The sequence below is a fragment of the Globicephala melas genome, chromosome 17 (assembly GCF_963455315.2).
Source record: "Globicephala melas chromosome 17, mGloMel1.2, whole genome shotgun sequence".
Taxonomy (NCBI): Eukaryota; Metazoa; Chordata; class Mammalia; order Artiodactyla; family Delphinidae; genus Globicephala; species Globicephala melas.
In genome coordinates, this window is record NC_083330.1 from 24,538,961 (window position 1) to 24,557,917 (window position 18,957).

Here is an 18,957-nt window from a genome sequence, read left to right on the forward strand (position 1 = left end):
ATAATTTAAAATATATGTACATATAGAGAATTATTAATTTTTTTGAAATGCAATTCTTAAAGTTGATAAGTCTTATCACCCAGAATGTTTACTATCCTACTGAAATAACTAAGAGTTTATATTAAATTGACTCATTTTTCTAATTTATATCTAAATTCATAATTTTAAAGTAAAATTCTAAACTATTTCAATAAAATATTATTTCCCAGGGATCTGAACAAAATAGATGATTTGATGCAAGAGATCGCAGAGCAACAGGATGTTGCCCAAGAAATCTCAGAAGCGTTTTCTCAACGAGTTGGATTTGATGATAACTTTGATGAGGTGGGTGACCCTATATAAAGAATGGAGTATGGTGGCCACTAAAAAAGACAGCTTCCCATCATATGGAGCAAGCAGGTTTCCTTACACATTTCCTTAAATATCATTAAAGAATAAATTTCTTAGAAAAGTACCTGTCTTAAGAGGGAAATGAAGTGTTGGTAGCTCTGATTTAAAGGAAAGATTAATATAGTTTGGCAAATAGCCCCCTAATTAAGTTTTCAGCTATTAAGGAAAAGCAGCATGTGATTATGTAAAGTTAGTGACTTTTAATGGTTGAAGCCTAAAACCCCATTACGAAAAATTGAGTGCTCGCACATCTGGGCAAAACAAAGCAGACTGTGTCACTCTGCAAGAAACAGATCATGCTCATGTTAAATTAGAGGTTAGGCTGCCTCTGTTCATTACTTAGGCTATGAAACAAAATAAATGTAGAGTGACATTATTAACACACACATTCCATTGAGATTAATCAGTCCAATAATACAGGCTATAATTATAATGGTGATGTCTGCACTGTGAATTTCAATTGTTCTACTCAAAGTACACACAAATTTTGAAACATTTCCAATTCTCAGATTACCATGGCAAAGAATCTGACTTCCTACGTTCATGTAGTGTTAAAAATGGTACATCTAATAAGTAAGACGTAGTTCCACAGAATCCTTGAAAGTGAGAACTGGGTGTCAACAGCTTTTTATTTCTAGTTTTGTTTTATTTTATTTTATCTTTCTCCATTCTACTTTTTTGTTTTTAAATTGAAGTATAGTTGATTTACAATGTTGTGTTAGTTTCAGGTGTACAGAAACATGATTCAGTTATACATACACATATATCTATTTTTTTTCAGATTCTTTTCTCTCATAGGTTATTACAAAATATTGAGTGCTGTCCCCTGTGCTATACAGTAGGTCCTTTTTGGTTGTCTAGTTCATATACAGTCGTGTGTATACGTTAATCCCAAAACTCCTAATTTATCCCTCGCTCCCCACTACTTTCCCATTTGGTAACCATAAATTTGTTTTCTATTTGTTGTCTGTTCGTCTGTTTCTTCAATAGCTTTTTAAAATAGTATAGACCAGGGGTTGGAAAAATGTGGCTTTCGGGAAAAATCCTCCTGAAGTTCTGTTTTCGTATGGCCTGTTGAACAAGATGTTTTTTATATGTTTAAGGGATTGCAGAAAACAACAGCAGCAGTGACAATAGCAACAAAAAAGGCTACGAGACAGAGACCATATGCGGTCTGCAAAGCCAAAAATACTGCTGTCTGGTCCTTTCCAGAGAAAGTTTGCCTATCCCTGGTTAGACTAACAAGCACCTAATGAGTGCACTATGACATGGTGGAAAGAGCTCTGGACTCATTAGGACCTCTGGGTTCTGCCATTTATTACTAAACTTTGTGTAAGGCCCTTTACTTTTCTGACCCTTAGTTTTCTTATTTATAAAATGAAAATGACCGGATCCCTAGACTATCTCTAAAGTTTCTTAAATTCTAAAATTCTTTTATCAATGAATAAATAAGTGTATGATACCTGAAGTTTGAAAATGATGGAGATGATTATTCTGTCACCACATATTTGCTAAAGAAAATATCAATATCTTTTCAGTGCTGTTGGTAACCATCAAGCACTATTGGCAATTCTGGGCATACATTCAGTGTAGGATAGTGTGTTCTGCTACTACTACATTTGCTATATTTGTTCTTAATTGTTTTGTGAGCAGAAATAGGATATCAGAGTATTCATGCTGAAGGTACATTATTCATTCAGCCTGTGGAGCATCATAAAGCCCACAACTACACTGACCACACTATTTCACATGGCCTCATGCTATACATTTTCATGTTTATTTCCTTTTCATGAGGTAGATATAATGGTGGTCAGACAGTCATTCAGCTTACTGTATGTCTGATACATGGTGACTTGATCGAATGCTGTGGTTGGCTTAAGGAACTCCACTCTTGGCCCATAGTATTGTTACTCTCATTTTAATATAGAATAATTATTTGTTTCTGTGCCTTTCTCCTACATTCAATATGCTCCTTAAATGTAGGGACTGTTGTTTGGACTTTGTCTCCCCAGCCCTGAGTTCAGCCAGGAGTGAGCGCTCAGTAAATTTGTTCTATGATGAATAAATGAAGAAATCTCCTTTGTCGAATATAAGAGCGTCTTAGGTCATTTCTAATAACGACAACCTCAGAATTCTAATGATGACAAATTTAGTTTTGACTCCCAACTTCTCTCAGGGGGGTTGGACTCAACCTGAGAACACTTGGAGCCAGTTAGACATGAACTATTCATCTCAAGTCATCTCATATATGTCATAAGGTGACTTTTACCCTTAAAGCCTCAAACTAGACTTGCCTCTCTAAGGTTCTTGGGACAGAGAATAGTTTAGGATTAAACCAGACTCTGGGGCTATTGCTAAAAGAAAGAAATACAGTGTACCTACCTTGAGTTGAAGCTTTCTTAACTAAGACATAGAGCATGATATTTACTAGTTTTGGTAATTTGACAAAGGGACAATAATATCTTTGATTCTTTTTACTTTTGGTATGTTATGGTTTTGCTATACCTGTTGTTTTATTTCAGTAGCATTAGCCCAAATGAAAATATTTATTTCCTCTAGTTAAAGTCTCACAGATTCTTAATTCTTAACAGTAGAAAATAAAAGATACATTGGAAAAATGACAGGCAAGGTGTAAATTTCCTAGACACTGTGGAGGTTATATATTCAGCTAGCACAAATTACTTGAAAAACTGTTGACTGAAGTATTATAAGATTAACTACAACAAATTTGCACAACCCCAAATATTCATATTTTAATTATTGCTCAGTGTTGCAAAACAGACTTAGTCTTAAAATAAATATTCCATTTCACTGGGTTCTCACATATCAATTGGGTAGCAGATGTTCTTGTTATTATGTTTGAGGAAACCCACTTCTTGAAACATTAACTCCCTAATTCTTTCTTTTTTCTCTGTTCAGGATGAGCTGATGGCAGAACTTGAGGAACTGGAGCAGGAAGAATTAAATAAGAAGATGGCAAATATCCGACTTCCAAATGTGCCTTCCTCCTCCCTCCCAGCACAGCCAGACAGAGTACCAGGTCGCATGTCTAGCACTTCCTCCTCTGCACATCGATCCCGAGCAGGTCTGTTCCCCACCTGTGGTCAAATAATTACCTGAAATAATAGCCAGGCCTATGTCTTTTAGCACTTTTCTTTCATTGCATAAAATATACCTTTTAATACATAATTCATACCTGTTTTCTGTGCTGAAAGTATGAATGTCACCAATTACTAATTTTTATCCATTTTTGTTTGTTTGTTTCAGCATCTTCCAGGAGGGCAGAAGGAGAGGATGATGATATCAAACAATTGGCAGCTTGGGCTACTTAAAACAGAATTTTTGGACACCGAAATTAATGAGCTGTACATAAGACACAAAAAATGTTTTTGCCAAATATAGAAGTTAACAAAGATTCTGTTTTATATTTATACTGGATGAATAATTGTCTTTTAAGCCTCATAGGTAAAAGTTAAAAAAGGAGTCATGTGTAGATTTAGGATCTGGGATGGAATGGGACTTCCTGGTAGCATTTTGGAGGATCTCTCCGTACTGATGGGAGGGGGCATTCTACCTTGTTCACTATTATATTATTTCCAGTCCTGGCACGTAGTTGGTACTCTCTATATATTTGTTGAAAGAAAACTGAATTCTATGAACGTATAAAACATATAACAGTTTATAAGCAACTTAAGAGTGATATGTTTAGGAAAGATGGGGAAAATAACTTTCTTTCCTATGAGAATGCAAGTTTGCTGTGCTGTATCCATGTTGTAGCCCAGGGTGAATGTGTAAGAAATGTATCTCTTATAGGAGACATGTTTGTAGAGAAGTCTTGTGTGAGTCTATACATAAATAGTTTCACTTGAGTTTAAAATCTTAAAGGAGTTTTAATTGACATTTATTATGCCAATTAAGCTTGGAATGGGACAATGGATGCATTTCACAAAATGTCCGGAAGCACTAACAGCTTACACTGCTGAGCAAGAATCTCCTGGGTGTAATTTAGTCACTTAGGGGGCTGCATTAACGTTCCCAGTCCATTATGATGCTGTTATGGCTTCAGCGTGCTAAATGTGTGAATATTCATTCTCTTCTGTTTTGTGCTTTCTTGTACATTTATTTATACTTTACATCATATTCCTTGTAAATACGTAAAAATATAGGAAGGAAATTAAAAGTGTATCTTGAATAAAGTTTTGGCCATAATGATCTTTAAGTGAAAGTACAACATTATGTATTGTCCATAATGGTTCATGCACCATAAAATGACAAACATCATTACAGAAAATGATCTAGTAATTCCCCACATTTGCTTAGGGAATACAAGGTCTAATGGGATGGAAAGAACACTAGACCTGGAGGTAGGAGTTCTGGATTCCATCTCCTGCTCTGACACTAACACAGTACAACTAGGCAAGTCAAAAACTCTTGTGTCTTGCCTTTGTGTCTTCACTGGGAAATCTAAGGGTTGGACTTGATGATGTCTAATGGTTCCATCTTGCCACAGGCCTTTTGCACATGCTGTTTTTTCTTAGCAGTCTTCCCACCCTCTACAACACAGATACCACATCTTACTTATCCCTTAAATCTTAGAGTGTCCTTTGTTTTGGTAAACTTTCCCTGATTGCACAGACTAAATCAAGTCTCCCTGTTATATACTTTTGTAGCACTCTGCTTTCTCTCCTATCATCTATCATGGTTTATGTTGCATATTTACTTGAACAATCACTTTATTCTTCTTCTTCCCTGCTGGGCTGTGGTAATTTGAGGTCATGGACTGTATCTTTTCCAGTTCAATCCCATTGTGTATCTCTGCACGGTCCCTCACATACAGTTGGCATTTAATAAAGATTTGTTATATGAATGACTATTAAGTTTTTACATCTTTTGGGTCCTGATAGAATAACAGGAACTGGATTTACCTTCTACCATCAAATAACTAGAAAATTGGACAAAATGTGTGAGACAACAGTTTCCAGACAGTTGACAGCAGGCAGCACTAGACTATGATTCTTGAGACGGAAACAAATGAGAGGGAAACAAAGCAAATGAGTCCTTAGAAGGGTATTGTCTCACTAGTGAGGTCAAATTATGCCTAGACTAAAGGCTGTTCTGTGCTCACCCTAAAAAGCTTAAAAGAAGCTTCAAAATGATGAAATGATTCCAAGTAAACTACCTGCATCCCAGAACAAAACCTCCAAATGCTTAAAGGAATATAAAAGCTAATAAGTACCAACAAAAAAACAACTAAAATAAAACTGGCACCCAACAGCATAAAATTCACAAAGTCTGGCATCCAATAAAAAATTTTCAGGAGTGCAAAGAAGCAGCAAAATACAACCCATAACCAAGAGAAAAATCAAACAGTAAGAACAGACTCAGAAATGACACAGATGATGGAATTTGAAGGCAAGGGTTATTAAAACAGCTATTATAAATATATTTCATATGTTCATTAAAATTACTATAATAAATATACTCCCTATGTTTGAGAAAGAAGAGAAAAGCATGATCATAATGAAGAGAGAAATGGCAGATATGAAAAAAAAAACCCAAATTGAAATTCTAGACATGAAAAATACATTATCTGAAATGAAAATACAGAATATAGTGGGAGGGAGTAACATCAGATTAGATGTTGCAGAAGAAAAGGTTAGTGAACTTAAAGACATAGCAACAGAAATTATCCTAAATAAAATACTAAAGAAAAAAAAGACTGGAAAAAAATAGAACAAGAGTAAGCTGTGAGACCATATTAAACTGTCTAACATGCATGTAATTGGAGTCCTGGAATTGTGGTGGTGGGCTGGATGGATTTTTTTTTTCAGGGTGGGGAGAGTAAGGGGGAGGGAATATGATAGAAAAAACCCTTTGTAGAAATAATGGCTGAGAAATTTATAAGTTTGATGAAAACTATAAACCCACAGTTCTGTGAAGCTTAACGTAACTTAAACATCAAAACCTCATAAATGAGACCTGAGACATGTTTGGATATCTCTCCCCACCTACTTAAACACATATTCCTAGCTAGTTCTGCTAGACCTGTGAGGTCCAAACGGTATCCAATAGCTACATGAAGTGAATACTTGAAATGTGGCTAGTGCAGTTGAGGAACTGAATTTTTAATTTCATTTAGTTTTAATTAATTTAAATTTAAAAACTAGTGCTCAATTTGGTTATAAGAAAATGTTAAGTATGCTTGAAAAAACTTGGGTACATACTTTTTCAACTGTAAAATTTATAAAATATATATATACAGAATAAATATTTCTAATTGAAATTTGCATTTGAATTGATGCTCTAAGTGTAAAATATATACAGTAAGTTCCCTACATACGAACCTTCAAGTTATGAACTTCTGAAGATGTGAACGTGCGTTTGAATGTCCAGTCATGTAAGTTAGTTCATGTGTTTGGCGTACATTATCATGTGTGTGCATCCTCTACAAGTGGTTGTGCTTTTGTGTACTTTACTATACAGTACTGTAGAGAGTACAGTAGTACAGCATCTTTATTTCAAGCCCAGGATGCCCACAGTTTGTTCATGATTTTCATAGATTTGAGGAGGTGGATGAGGAGTCCAAAGAGGTCTTCAGTGACCATTAGCAAGAAGCTGGAGCTATATCTGCAAGAGGACGACTTCACTGAACTCCTTACTGTGCAACACGAGGAGCTTACTAATGAAGACCTGTTGGAATTGAAGGATGACAGGATGAAGAGAGACAAGAGGAAGAAGTAACTGAAGAACCGAAGAGATTCACGATGCAGGAAATGGTAAGGGGATTTTCTTTATTTGAGGAGGTACTGTTAGTTTTTGAGGCACAGGACCTGAACATAGAATGGTACATGAAGTTTGCAGCAGCAGTTTGGAATGCAATCTAGTGCTACAGTGTCATCTATGACAAGAAAAAAGAACTACTACTCAGACATCACTGGATCATTTTTTTCAAGAGGGTAGATAGAATTGAATCCAGCAAGGAACCAGAAACTGTGCCCTCAACGTCAGGTGTGAGTGAAATTTCAGCTTGCCTTCCGTCTCCTATTGCTGATGATCCTTCATCTCTACCATCTCCCACCTCCTCTCCCTCCTCCAGTCAGTAACTCTTCTTGCCTGTTCACTCGATTCCAGCCCATGTATGCCAGCTGTTGTACTGTACTAGTGTAATTTTCAAGGTACTGTACTGTAAGATTGAAAATGTTTTCTTTATTTTTTGTGTTTGTTTTTTATGTATTATTTGAGTGAAAAGTATTATAAACATATTAGAATACAGTACTGTATAGCCGATTGTGTTAGTTGGATACCTAGGCTAACTTTGTTGGATTTACAAACAAATTAGACTTACGAGCATGCTCTCAGAACGGAACTAGTTCATATGTAGGGGACTTACTGTATTGAATTTTAAAGATTTAGTATAAAAAGAATGTAGAATGTGTCATTAGTACTTTTATATTTATTTTATGTTGAAATATTGTTTTAGATGTATTGGGTTAAGTAAAGTATATTATTAACATTTATTTCACCTGATTGTTTTTACCATTTTTGAATATGGCTACTTGGAAATTAAAAATTACAGATGTGGCTCACATTATATTTCTATTGGTTAGCTTTGGGTAAGAAGATCAGTTCCTCATTAACCATGAGTGCACAAGTAATGCATGATTGGAAGTACTAAAATGCCGAAGTGTTAAAAATAAAATAAATTTTGCAAAAGGTGACCTCTTACTCTGAAAAGAAATAAAATATTTTGAAATAAAATTATAATGTTGTTGCCCCTCTGTTGACAGTAAGAAGGAATGAAAGAAATGAGAGGAAAGGTGAAAAGTAAATCATCCTTAGATTGAAGAGGTATTGAAAAGAATACAGGTATTAATCAGACATCTAAAGGTGTTTCCAGCAATGCATCTTAGAATGGAAAAACTTCTGTTTGGAAGTTATAAATTCTGGGATGTTTGCTAAAAATTGGTTATTACAGGGATACCTCAGGGGTGGATCTCCATTCGGGCAGTGCTGCTTCATATTTTTTAATAATATGTTTTCCAATATATCACTTAGACTTTTCTCCTTCTTTTTGGTTGTAAGAAACACACAACGTAGCTTAAGAGACAAACTTGGATTTTTTTGGAAGTGATTTGGATAGTTCCTATAATCAAAGAAAACACTTGAAATGCAAATCAGAGGAAGATTAGAAACCAGAGAGGCTCTGGAATTCACAGCAGCCAGATCTAAGGGACTCCTTTTTCTGAGTAGCCAACGATGAGGAAATGTAAACTGCCACCATTTCGACCAAGCTGTTATTCTGCTCAAGAATCAAATTCCAGAGCCAGAATATTTGATTGACCAAGGTTGGCTCATATAAGTAACTCTGGAGTAGCTACCCGGACCATCATGAACTGAGAAGCAGGAAGGGAAGTTTGCTAAAGCATAATCAAGGTGCTCCTACCCGAAGAAGAGAGAAGGGGTGTTAGCTACCTAAACCTAAAAACACCGCTTCAAACCACACATGTCCACTCAACAACCGAGAATAATTAACTCTGAATTGCAGCATTTCCTTATTCTTGGCAAACATAGAGTCTAAGCACTGATTTATTTAGTAGAAATTGGAGCACAAATAGTTTATACACCACAGTGGTATATGTCTTACTAAAACAAATTGAATAATGTGTCAAACTTAGCAATCCAAACAAGAAGAAAGAAAAAAATATTTTAAGGGAAAAATTCAGAGAAGCTAGGACCAATAAGGATATCTTGATAGCATTACATTACAGCCCAATGGAACAAATTGATGAACTGTTAGTCAATACCTATTTCACCTCTCTACTTCCTTTCATTTCTTTAATTTAAGACAGATATTAATGTTTCTGATGGAGAAAATGTTTCTTAAAATAGTTAAAATACTCCTCTAACTTCAAATTTACTTTGCATCATTTGTTTCCTGACTGACTAGAAGTTTTATTGCACTTTATACAAGACATTGGAGCTACTTTTCAGAAAAAAAAAAAAAGACTTGATATACATTGAGGACGTACAAACAGGGCAAAGCAATAAAACTGTTACTCAGAAGGGAGATATTCGAGCACTGAGCAAGTAGGTAATGCCTCTGATTATGAATGATTCTCCTGAACATTTCCGATATTCACAGGCTACTGAAAGTTATATATACCCTATTATTTGTGGTATCAGGAGGGCTGAGTGTTCCTTTTCAGCATCCAGAAAAAAACTCCAATTCATACTTCTCGATGAAGCACTGAAAGGATGACATGTATGTGGCATGTGACATGATTATATGTAATATATCTATAAATATATGAAATGTGTGTATGTAGATTATATATGCTTATATACAAATTATACATACTCTCTATATTAATACAATAAGTGTGTGTCCTGTACTCTTGAAAGTCTGCTACTCCTTGCCCTCCATGACTTTCCTGTATTTCCTCAATCTCTACTCTTGCATTTCTTTTTCTTTGGAAGACTCACACTTCTTCCTGACTCATAAATGTGAATCATTCCCAGATTTTCTATAATTTAGCTACTTGACCTCTCTTTCTTCTATACTATTCATAGATATCATTTAAATTATAGCTTCAACTACGCTTCTATGAGAATGACTTCGATTTCACGTATAAATTTATTCATTCAGTCAACCAATATTTACTAAATATTATACTTTAACTTCTGAGCTAGCATGGGGATTAAAGTTTAATATAACAGTCCTGTCATCATGTATATTTCTAGCTGTGACCTCTATCCCAAGCTCTAGTCAATTAGAAGTTTACTTTAGTTTTCCTGCCATCTCTTCTATGTCAACATCTTTGTCTTAAAGTCTGTTTTATCTCGTGTTTTTATAGGTCCTCCAGCTCTCTTGGTTACAGTTTGCATGGGATATCTTTTTCCATCTTTTTACTCTCAATCTATATCTGTGCTTGAATCTAACGTTAGTCTTTTGTAGACAGCATATAATTAGATATTCTATTTTTATCCATTCACCAATCTCTGCCTTTTAATTGGAGAATTTAAGTGTTACTATTTAATGTAGTTACTGTATTTGTCATTTTGCTGCTTGTTTTCTATATGTCTTATGTCTATCTTTTCTCCTTAATTTCTCCATTACTCACTTCTTTTAAAAAGTTAATATATAAATGGTAAATAAATACATTCTAGTGTACTATTTTAATTCCCTTGCAGCTTCTTTCACTATGTAATTTAAAGTTATTTTCTTAGTGATTTCCTTGGGGATTACAAATAACACCTTAATTTATAACTAGTTCAGATTAATACAAACTTAACTTCAATAGTATACAAAAACTCTGTTTCTATATATCTCCATCCCCCTTTATGTTGCATAAATTACATCTTTAGGCATATGTGCCCATCAACATAGATTTATAGTTATTGCATCATGTACTTGTCTTTTAAATAAAATGGGAAAAAAGAGGAGTTACAAACAAAAAATTACATTAATACTGTCTAATATTTACCTAGCAATAGTTACCTTTACTGCTATTCTTTATTATTTTGTGTTGATTTAAATTACTGTCTAGTGTCCTTTCATTTCTGCTTGAAGGACTTCTTTTAGCATGTCTTATAAAGCAGGTCTATTAACAATGAATTCTTTCAGTTTTTCTTTATCAGGGAGTATCTTAATTTCTCCTTCATTTTTTGAAGGGTAGTTTTTTTGGTTATAAAGTTTTGGGTAACAGTTTTTTGTTTTGTTTTTTTTCTTTCAGCACTTTGAATATGCTACTTCCTTCTGGTCTCCGTGGTTTTTGTTGAGAAATCAGCTGTTAATCTTACTGAGGATCCTTTGTACATGATGAGTCTCTTCTGTCTGGCTACTTTAAAGATTCTTTGCCTTTTGATAATTTGATTACAATGTGTGCAGGTGTGGATCTTTTTGAGTTTTTCCAACTTAGGGTTCATTGAGTTTCTTGGCTATGTTGATTCATATCTTTCATCAAAGTTGGGACATATTTGCCATTATTTCTTCAAATATGCTTTTGGCTCCCTTTTTCTCTCTCTCTTTATTTGGGTGTCCAATTACATATGTTAGTTTGCTTGGTGTTATCAGACAGGTCTTTTAGTCTCTGTTCTTTTTTTTTTTTCATTTTTTCTTTTTGCTTTTCAGACTAGATAATCTTAATGGATCTACCTTCAAGTTCACTGATTCTTTCTCTGCCTGATTAAATTTGCTGCTGATTTTCCCTAGTGAATTTTCATTTCAGTTGTTATATTTTTCAACTTCAGAATTTCTATTTAGGTCTTTTTTAGAAATTCTTTCTCCTTATGAATATTTCTTATTTGGTGAGAAATTGTTCTCATGCTTTCCTTTAGTACTCTAGAAATTGTTTGTTTTAGCTGTTTGAACACATTTAAAATGGCCAATTTAAAGTCTTTGTCTAATAAGTCCAACATCTGGGCTTTTTCAGGGATAGTTTTTATTGATTGCTTTTTTCCCCCTGTGTTTGGACCATACTGTCTTGTTTTTTTGTATGTCTCATCATATTTTTTTTGTTGTTGAAAACAGGATATTTTGAATATCATATATTCAAATATTATAATCCATCCCTTCGTGTTTTTTGTTGTTTCTTGAACTTGTTTGCTTGTTTAGTTACTTTTCTGAACTAGTTTTTTAAAGTCTGTAGTTTTTGTTGTGTGTGTCCATTGAAGTCTCTGTTTCATTCGTGGTCAGCTAATAACTGGATACAGATTTCCTTAAGTACCTGGAAATAAAGTATGTTGTATAAAACAAAATATTCTGCATAAAGTGGTGTGTACCACTCTCAGTACCTTTTATGAATGCATAATAACAGTCTACATGATTTGTTAAAATTTCAGTAAGACTCCTGTTTCCTTGACTGTGACGTATGCACAGTCTGCACTACATGGGAAATAAGGCTTGCATTTAGTTTATGCATTCCCAAATTATTCATTTGTTCATATATTTTTTCACAAAAGACTACTTGATGATAGATATTGTGAATTTAAGCAAGACACAGATGCTGCTCTTAGGTAGGTCACAGTCTAGCTCTGTGAACTTGGGAAAGTTTCTTAATTTCTCTGAGGATGAAATTCTTCTATGATATAATAGGAACATTATCCTTGATATCACTGGATTATCATGAGAATTAAATGGGAATATGTATGTAAAACTAGTACAGTACCTGGTACAAAATTAATGCTTAATGAATACTTTCTTCCTCCCCTTGTCAATTCTCAAAGCAACAGAGACATGTTAGGTAACAATTATCACCATCTGTCATGTGCTATCTCTATGCCAACTGAGTGCAAAATTCTTATTCAATATTTCATTAGTTTGTAAAACATGGCTATGAATTAGATATTAATTAATTAATATAAGTAGTCATTAATAATAAGCTTGAAAGTGGCTCAAAGAGATGAAGCAACTTCCTGAGGACACACAATTGCTAAATTAAGACTAAGAATTTGAATTCAGTTCTCCTTTAGTTCAATACCTATATACTTAACCTCTTCTCTGTACTTCTGCTGATACCACTGCTTCTCTCACAAGATGACACAGGCATAAAATCCTTAAGAAAATAGTTCCAGACCAGTAGAACCTAAGAAAGGACCATTCCTTGTCTTTCCTTGGCTGTAGAAATCCAGACTGTGAAAAGGGTGAGTGCGTCATACTGGTATTTCTCCTAGAAGGTTATTTTACTTTGGACAATGCAAAATTACATAAGCCTAAAACTGTGTAATAAACTCCTGAGAAACTGGGCCAGATTGGTTGCATTTCTAATTAATTAGTTAATTGTTTATTTGTTTTTCTGACAGAGTTTTAATTTTTTATTTTAAAGAACTATTATGCTTTTGGCAGAGAAAGAAAGCAAACTTCAGCCGAAAAGATTGAGCTACTAACAGGCTCCCCTCCGTCCCTATTGGAAAAGTTAGCCCATTTGTAGTTCTTAGTCAAGATAGACAAGTTCAAGATCATGTTTTAAAACTAAGGTTCAAATTGGGAGATTGTGATTAACATAAATGAGAACCTACTGTATGGCACAGGGAACTCTACTCAGTGCTCTCTGGTGACCTAAATGGGAAGGAAATCTAAAAAAGAGTGGATATATGTATAACTGATTCACTTTGCTGTACAGCAGAAACTAACACAACATTGTAAAACACCTATACTCCAATAAAAGTTTTTTAAAAAAGGAAAAAAACTAAGGTTCAAAGGAATTTGAGTTGTTTTTACTCTGATTTCTTTCCTGAAGATGTTTGTTGACAGGATCTGGAGCATTCTGCCATAGCTAAAGGTTTCAGATGACTACAATGCTTGAAGTCAATCAGAGCAGACTGTAAAGTGCAGGAGAGCTAAATGTGTGACATGAACACTCCTGGTAGGCCCAAGGGTCATTACATGCCTGTGAGTTCTTCTCTCTCCTTCTCTTAAAATGTTTCGCTTTTTAATGGCCTTAAAGGTATTTACTAAAATAACATCAATAAGACTTGGATCAGGCTTGTATTTAAGGGGTAGAAATATAATTGCTAAATTTTTGAGTTTCTAAAAGCATTGATAAATAAAACAAATTCTAAAATTAGAGCGTTTTTGTACTGTTTGAAGCAATTAAATTGATCATTTATTGACCTGATCCTAAAATCATGAACTTTAGAATATAATTTGCCCGCCCCTCTGTGGCAATAGACTAGATGGTGAGGTTCCTGAGGGCAAGAACTGTCAACAAATAACCCTAACCAACCAAGCCAAAAGAACAGATAAAAAGGTGAATTGACAAATATTTGTTGAGTACCTATACTTAGTACCAGGGTTACAAAGATAAGTAAGGCTTGTTTATCGTAGGAGGTGGTGTAATCTAATGGATCACGAGCACAGCTCCTGCTGTAGGCTGCTGATCTGGTCCAGGTGTTGGCTCCATCATTTACTAGCTGCATGACTATTACCAGCCAGGTTCCCTGAGAAGCTGACTCTGAGATGGAAAAGAACACAGGAAGTTTAATAAGGGGTACTTTTGGCATCAATACCGAAGGAAAGGATTAGATAGAAGGAGAAGCTGAGCTGCAATGCAATCTAAACGGAGGCCTTAGCTAACCCTGTGAGACAATAAGAAGTGGTATCCGAGTGGAGGCAATCCCCCATAGTGATCGGTTATTGAATGTGGCTGCCTTGATAAAAGGTATAGTCTTGGCGTGAAGAAGAGTGCCACAGACAACATTTCAAGGAGATGAGAAAGTCAGTAATATTTTGAAGGGGATGTGGGAGGTACATTATAGCTTCCACCACAGTCACCTTAGATAATTTAACTTTGTTGACCCTTGTTTTCTCCATGTGTAAAATAAATATTTAAAAATATCTTTATAAGGTCAAAATTAGGATTAAATATAACCATACAGGTAACATCCATGTTGTGCCTGGCACACGAGAAGTCACAAAGATTCTCCATTGTCATCTTGTTCACAACTTCTCCAATAAGTAAAACAACTACTCTCTAGGGCATTAAGTTCTCAAAAATGGGTAACCTCATTCCTGCCCTAACCACTATTCCTGGTTGGGGGAGGGCTGGCACATCAAAAGACAGTGCAGGGCTTCCCTGGTGGGACAGTGGTTGAGAGTCTGCCTGCTGATGCAGGGAACACGGGTTCGTGCCCTGGTCCGGGAGGATCCCACATGCCGCGGAGTGGCTGTGCCCGTGAGCCATGGCCGCTGAGCCCATGCGTTGTGATAAGTGTTCCATTGTTGCTTGGATGCCTTAGGCTGGTCTTCTGGACAAGCTGTTGCTTGAGTTGAGGACTGAAGTGTCTAGTCCAAGGAGCTGGCGGGCAGTGGCTAAGGCAGGGCATTGTGAAAGATTATGCTGGGGTCTAGGATGGCCAGAACACTGGGTGTAAGACAGAGGGTGGGGAGAGATGAGGCTGATAGGAGCCAGGTGATGAAGGTCTCAAATATCCTAGTATAGGATTTGGATTTATGCTGAAGGTACTGGGGAGTCAAGGAAGGATTTTTAAGTGTTAATGAGCTTGTAATTTTACAAAGTCCAGTCTACCACAAAAATAAAGACTAGATTGGAGACAGGTGAAGTGAACACAGAAAGACCCACTGAGAGGTGTAAACTGAGAGCACCGCAATGGGGTTTAGATGAGGGGTCATAGATACCCTCAAGTACTGGTTTGAGAGGCTCAGCAGATGGTTGTGCCATTTTCTGTGAAATAGGGATATCAGAAGGTGGATCAGACCTGGGTAGGAGGAAGGGGATCAGTTTGGTTTTGGACATCAACACTGAGATGTTTAGTGCACATTGATGATTTCAGGGCTGGAGTGCAGAGGGTAACCTGTACAAGAGTCAGAGTTTGGAGTCAGCAAACTGCAGCTGTAGAGAGAAGAGGGTGGAGTGGAAGAGGACTGGCTAATAGCCAGTTAGTGGAAATTGCAACTGAGGAAGGAACAGGATACATGGAAAATCCAGGAGGTTTTTTTTTAGCTTCTATGACATATTTTGACAGAATGGAAAAATTCCTATTTCCAAGAAGCAGCTTTCCATCTTTTAATTATTTGAGCAAAGACACTTCTCTTCAAAAATCAACCTCTCCCTCAAACAGAAGATATGGAGAAAAGAGGAAGAATTTTATTTTTTTCAAAATAAGGTGACAAAAAGTTTTCAAACATACCACTTTTAGAAAACTAGCCGTAAAAGGAATTAAAACACAAGAAAAGTTTTGATAAAGGAATAAAGAGAATGTGAAAAAATGAAAAGGGTGATATTGGGAGTAGAATTATTAAAAATGTATAGAGACAGGCACCTTTCAACCTTGTGTAGTTGGCAACCTAAGTGAAAAATAGGTAAACTAATAGAAATGGATACATTGCAAAGTTTATTACAACTAAAAAATAGTTGATCATGACTTTTAGCATTTCAGATATAAAAATGGGTAAGGCAAGGGTAAATTTTATGTTCTTACTTTATGAAGGTAAATGTAAAAACTCACCAAAAATTCTACAGTAAATGAAATACATTCCTCTGTAGGCTATTTGAGATCTAGCTGGGATGAGCTCACTCATTCGGGTAGTACATTTTCTTAGATGAGATAGTCTCTCAAGATAAATCTTCTTGGGATGTATCTCCTTTAGGTCTGACAAACCCGTAAAACAACAGCCAGACAGAGATCTTCAATTTGTAGCCTCTCAGACATCTCCTGATAGTTTTTTCCTCCGCAGAATGCGAGGCTATCAAGTGCTACCACGCATCGTTCCCACTAGGCGGCACTCCAAGCTCATCGTCAAGCCGAGTATTAGCCGCCGACTAAAATCTGCCATAGGCAGCTCGGTTCGTGGAAAATCGCTAATAGTTTGCATTTTATTAATTGAAACTTTAGAATTGATAAATGCTTCTTTATAAACTAGGCAACAAGGCATGACATATGGTTTAACTGAGCCTGAAAGCAAGTCGTCTTTGGAATCCCTCCTACTTCATCTCACACTCCAGGGCATCTTGCGCACCAGTAAGGTGAGGCTGCCAGTGACAGCATCAAGTTTGCAGTGATGCCTGGGGTGGCCCTCTCTTCCCCGAGTACAGGTGGCTTGGGACTGTGCTAACTGGGAGATGCCTTGGTTGACTGCTTCTCAAGGAATTGATAAGACCCAGCAACCTTGCTCAGCCATGCACGCAATAGAGGTAACTTCTCTAACAAGCAGCTCAGAGGAGCAGGGTTTTCACTGCTCATTCGCACAGAGGAACCAGGACTGCATGACTGCAGCAGCGCCTGAGGGGCTCAACATTCCAGTAAATTCGGAGAAACAGCTCTCCTTGTCTGTGAGCTTCTAGGCATTGGAATGGGCACCGATTTTCAAAGACTTCAGGGAGGAGGATAGGATGCGTGCAGCCAGGCTCAGGCTGGAAGTTGTTGACTCCTGTTTGTTGGTATTAAAATGGGACACAAGACCCTTCTTCACCAACCTCTTCTGTCAACATAAGCCTAAAAGGTAGAACTGGAACCTGGAATCAGGGACAAATTTGAGAACTCTCCCTCCAGTAACTGTGGGAAAGTTAATACATAGATAATGGCTATGATCTATCATCCATGTCGTCTTTATGGATATAACCAAACACGGGAGAGGTTTGTATGAAATAAAGCAGCACTGGACTGGAAGCCAAAAAGACTTGTTTCCCATGACGCTCTACCACTCAGTCACTGCATTCAGGTAATCTTTCTGGTTTGACTTTTTTTACCTGTAAGATGAGGGATTTGAAGCAGAAGATTTGACAGTCTCCTTCAGGCATAAACATTCTAGGATTGGAATCCAGAGAAGTAGAGTCTGTCTGCAAACTTCCATGCCACAACCCCTGCAGGAGAGCTGTCCAAATCACAGTCGCTTCTGGGGGAAAGGCAGCTTTGTTATGTATGGGATTTGTGCCCGAGGATCAGTTTAAACCAGCTAATTTCTAAAGTACTTCTAGTTATAATAGACCCTCTGAGTCTATATTACTTGTGAGTTGTTGATAAAGTATTAATTGACTGAGGTCCAAATACCTTATTTTAAAATTATTTTTAATTTCCAAGATTGGTCACAATCCTTTCACATGCAACAAATATCTATAGAGCCTCTGGCATGCATATGATTAGTGTCTACATGGGGAATGGACTTAAATGTACAGCCCAAAGCAGTAAGTACTAGAGGAATGTACAAAGTGCTAGGGGTTCAACTTCCTGGGCATCCCAGTGGCAATATGCCATGCAGAGCTGGAAGATAGCATGTCTGGAGTTGAGGACTCACAGAGGGCTGACCATGTCTGCAGTTGAGGGCCTGGAGAAGTAGCTGGGTCAGGAAGGGCCTTGTTCCTTGCAGCACATGTCAAGAACAAGCTCTACCATGCAGACGGCCAATACTGTTTGCTGATTAAATGCCTGAACTCATACAGATTACAAAGTGTTGTGTAACTGAGAGCAATGTCTAAAAAGTTTCTGCAATATTTCTCTAGACAGAATCTAAGGCCAGCATAGACTGTGTCTTTGTTGCTGTCATTTTTCCATAAATTCCATGGACATGGGGAGGAATCTCAAATTGGTTAAATTTAAGGAAATTCTTATTTCTGCATCTCAAATACAAATTTCTTAGACTACATCTCCTCTCATCCCAGCAGAAGCTTGTGAAAAAAGAATGGAATAATGTTATTCAAATAATATTTATTTTCAAACATTTTTAAGTTGAAAATGCCCTATGTAATAAAATGAGGAACCTACCAAAGCCTAAGGCATACAGTCTGTTTAGTCATGATGACCATTCTGTACCCTGAAAATAAATTTAGGAAGTGACTTCCATATCAAATTTTATGCCTTGACCGTGCACTAAATCAATATTATTCCTCTGACATATTTGAAAGGTGAGACTAAACCAAAAGAAAAATGCTTCCAAGAATAAGTCTGAGGGAATTTGATGTCTGACAACAAATAGATCAACTTCCTTCATTTCCCCATTTCTTTGTGTCCTTAAATAATATGCTCTGTTTGCCTTATGCATTTACACTGGACAACTCATTTTAACTTTCAGTGTTTATAGAGCAATTTGTAAGCAACACTCATGAAACAAAA

At 36.3% G+C, this 18,957-nt stretch overlaps 1 protein-coding gene across 2 annotated transcripts in view; it reads left to right on the top strand.

The window, feature by feature from the left end:
- Nucleotides 1–5,157, top strand: part of CHMP4C (charged multivesicular body protein 4C) — a 37,774-nt gene extending 32,617 nt beyond the window's left edge. For both annotated transcript variants that reach the window (XM_060287328.2, XM_030839191.3), the window contains exons 3-5: nt 210–324; nt 3,310–3,475; nt 3,658–5,157. In XM_060287328.2, coding sequence (XP_060143311.1) covers nt 210–324; nt 3,310–3,475; nt 3,658–3,722 — 346 coding nt within the window. In that variant the 3' untranslated portion in view covers nt 3,723–5,157. The remainder of the gene's footprint in view (nt 1–209; nt 325–3,309; nt 3,476–3,657) is intronic.
- The last annotated feature ends 13,800 nt before the right edge of the window (nt 5,158–18,957 follow it).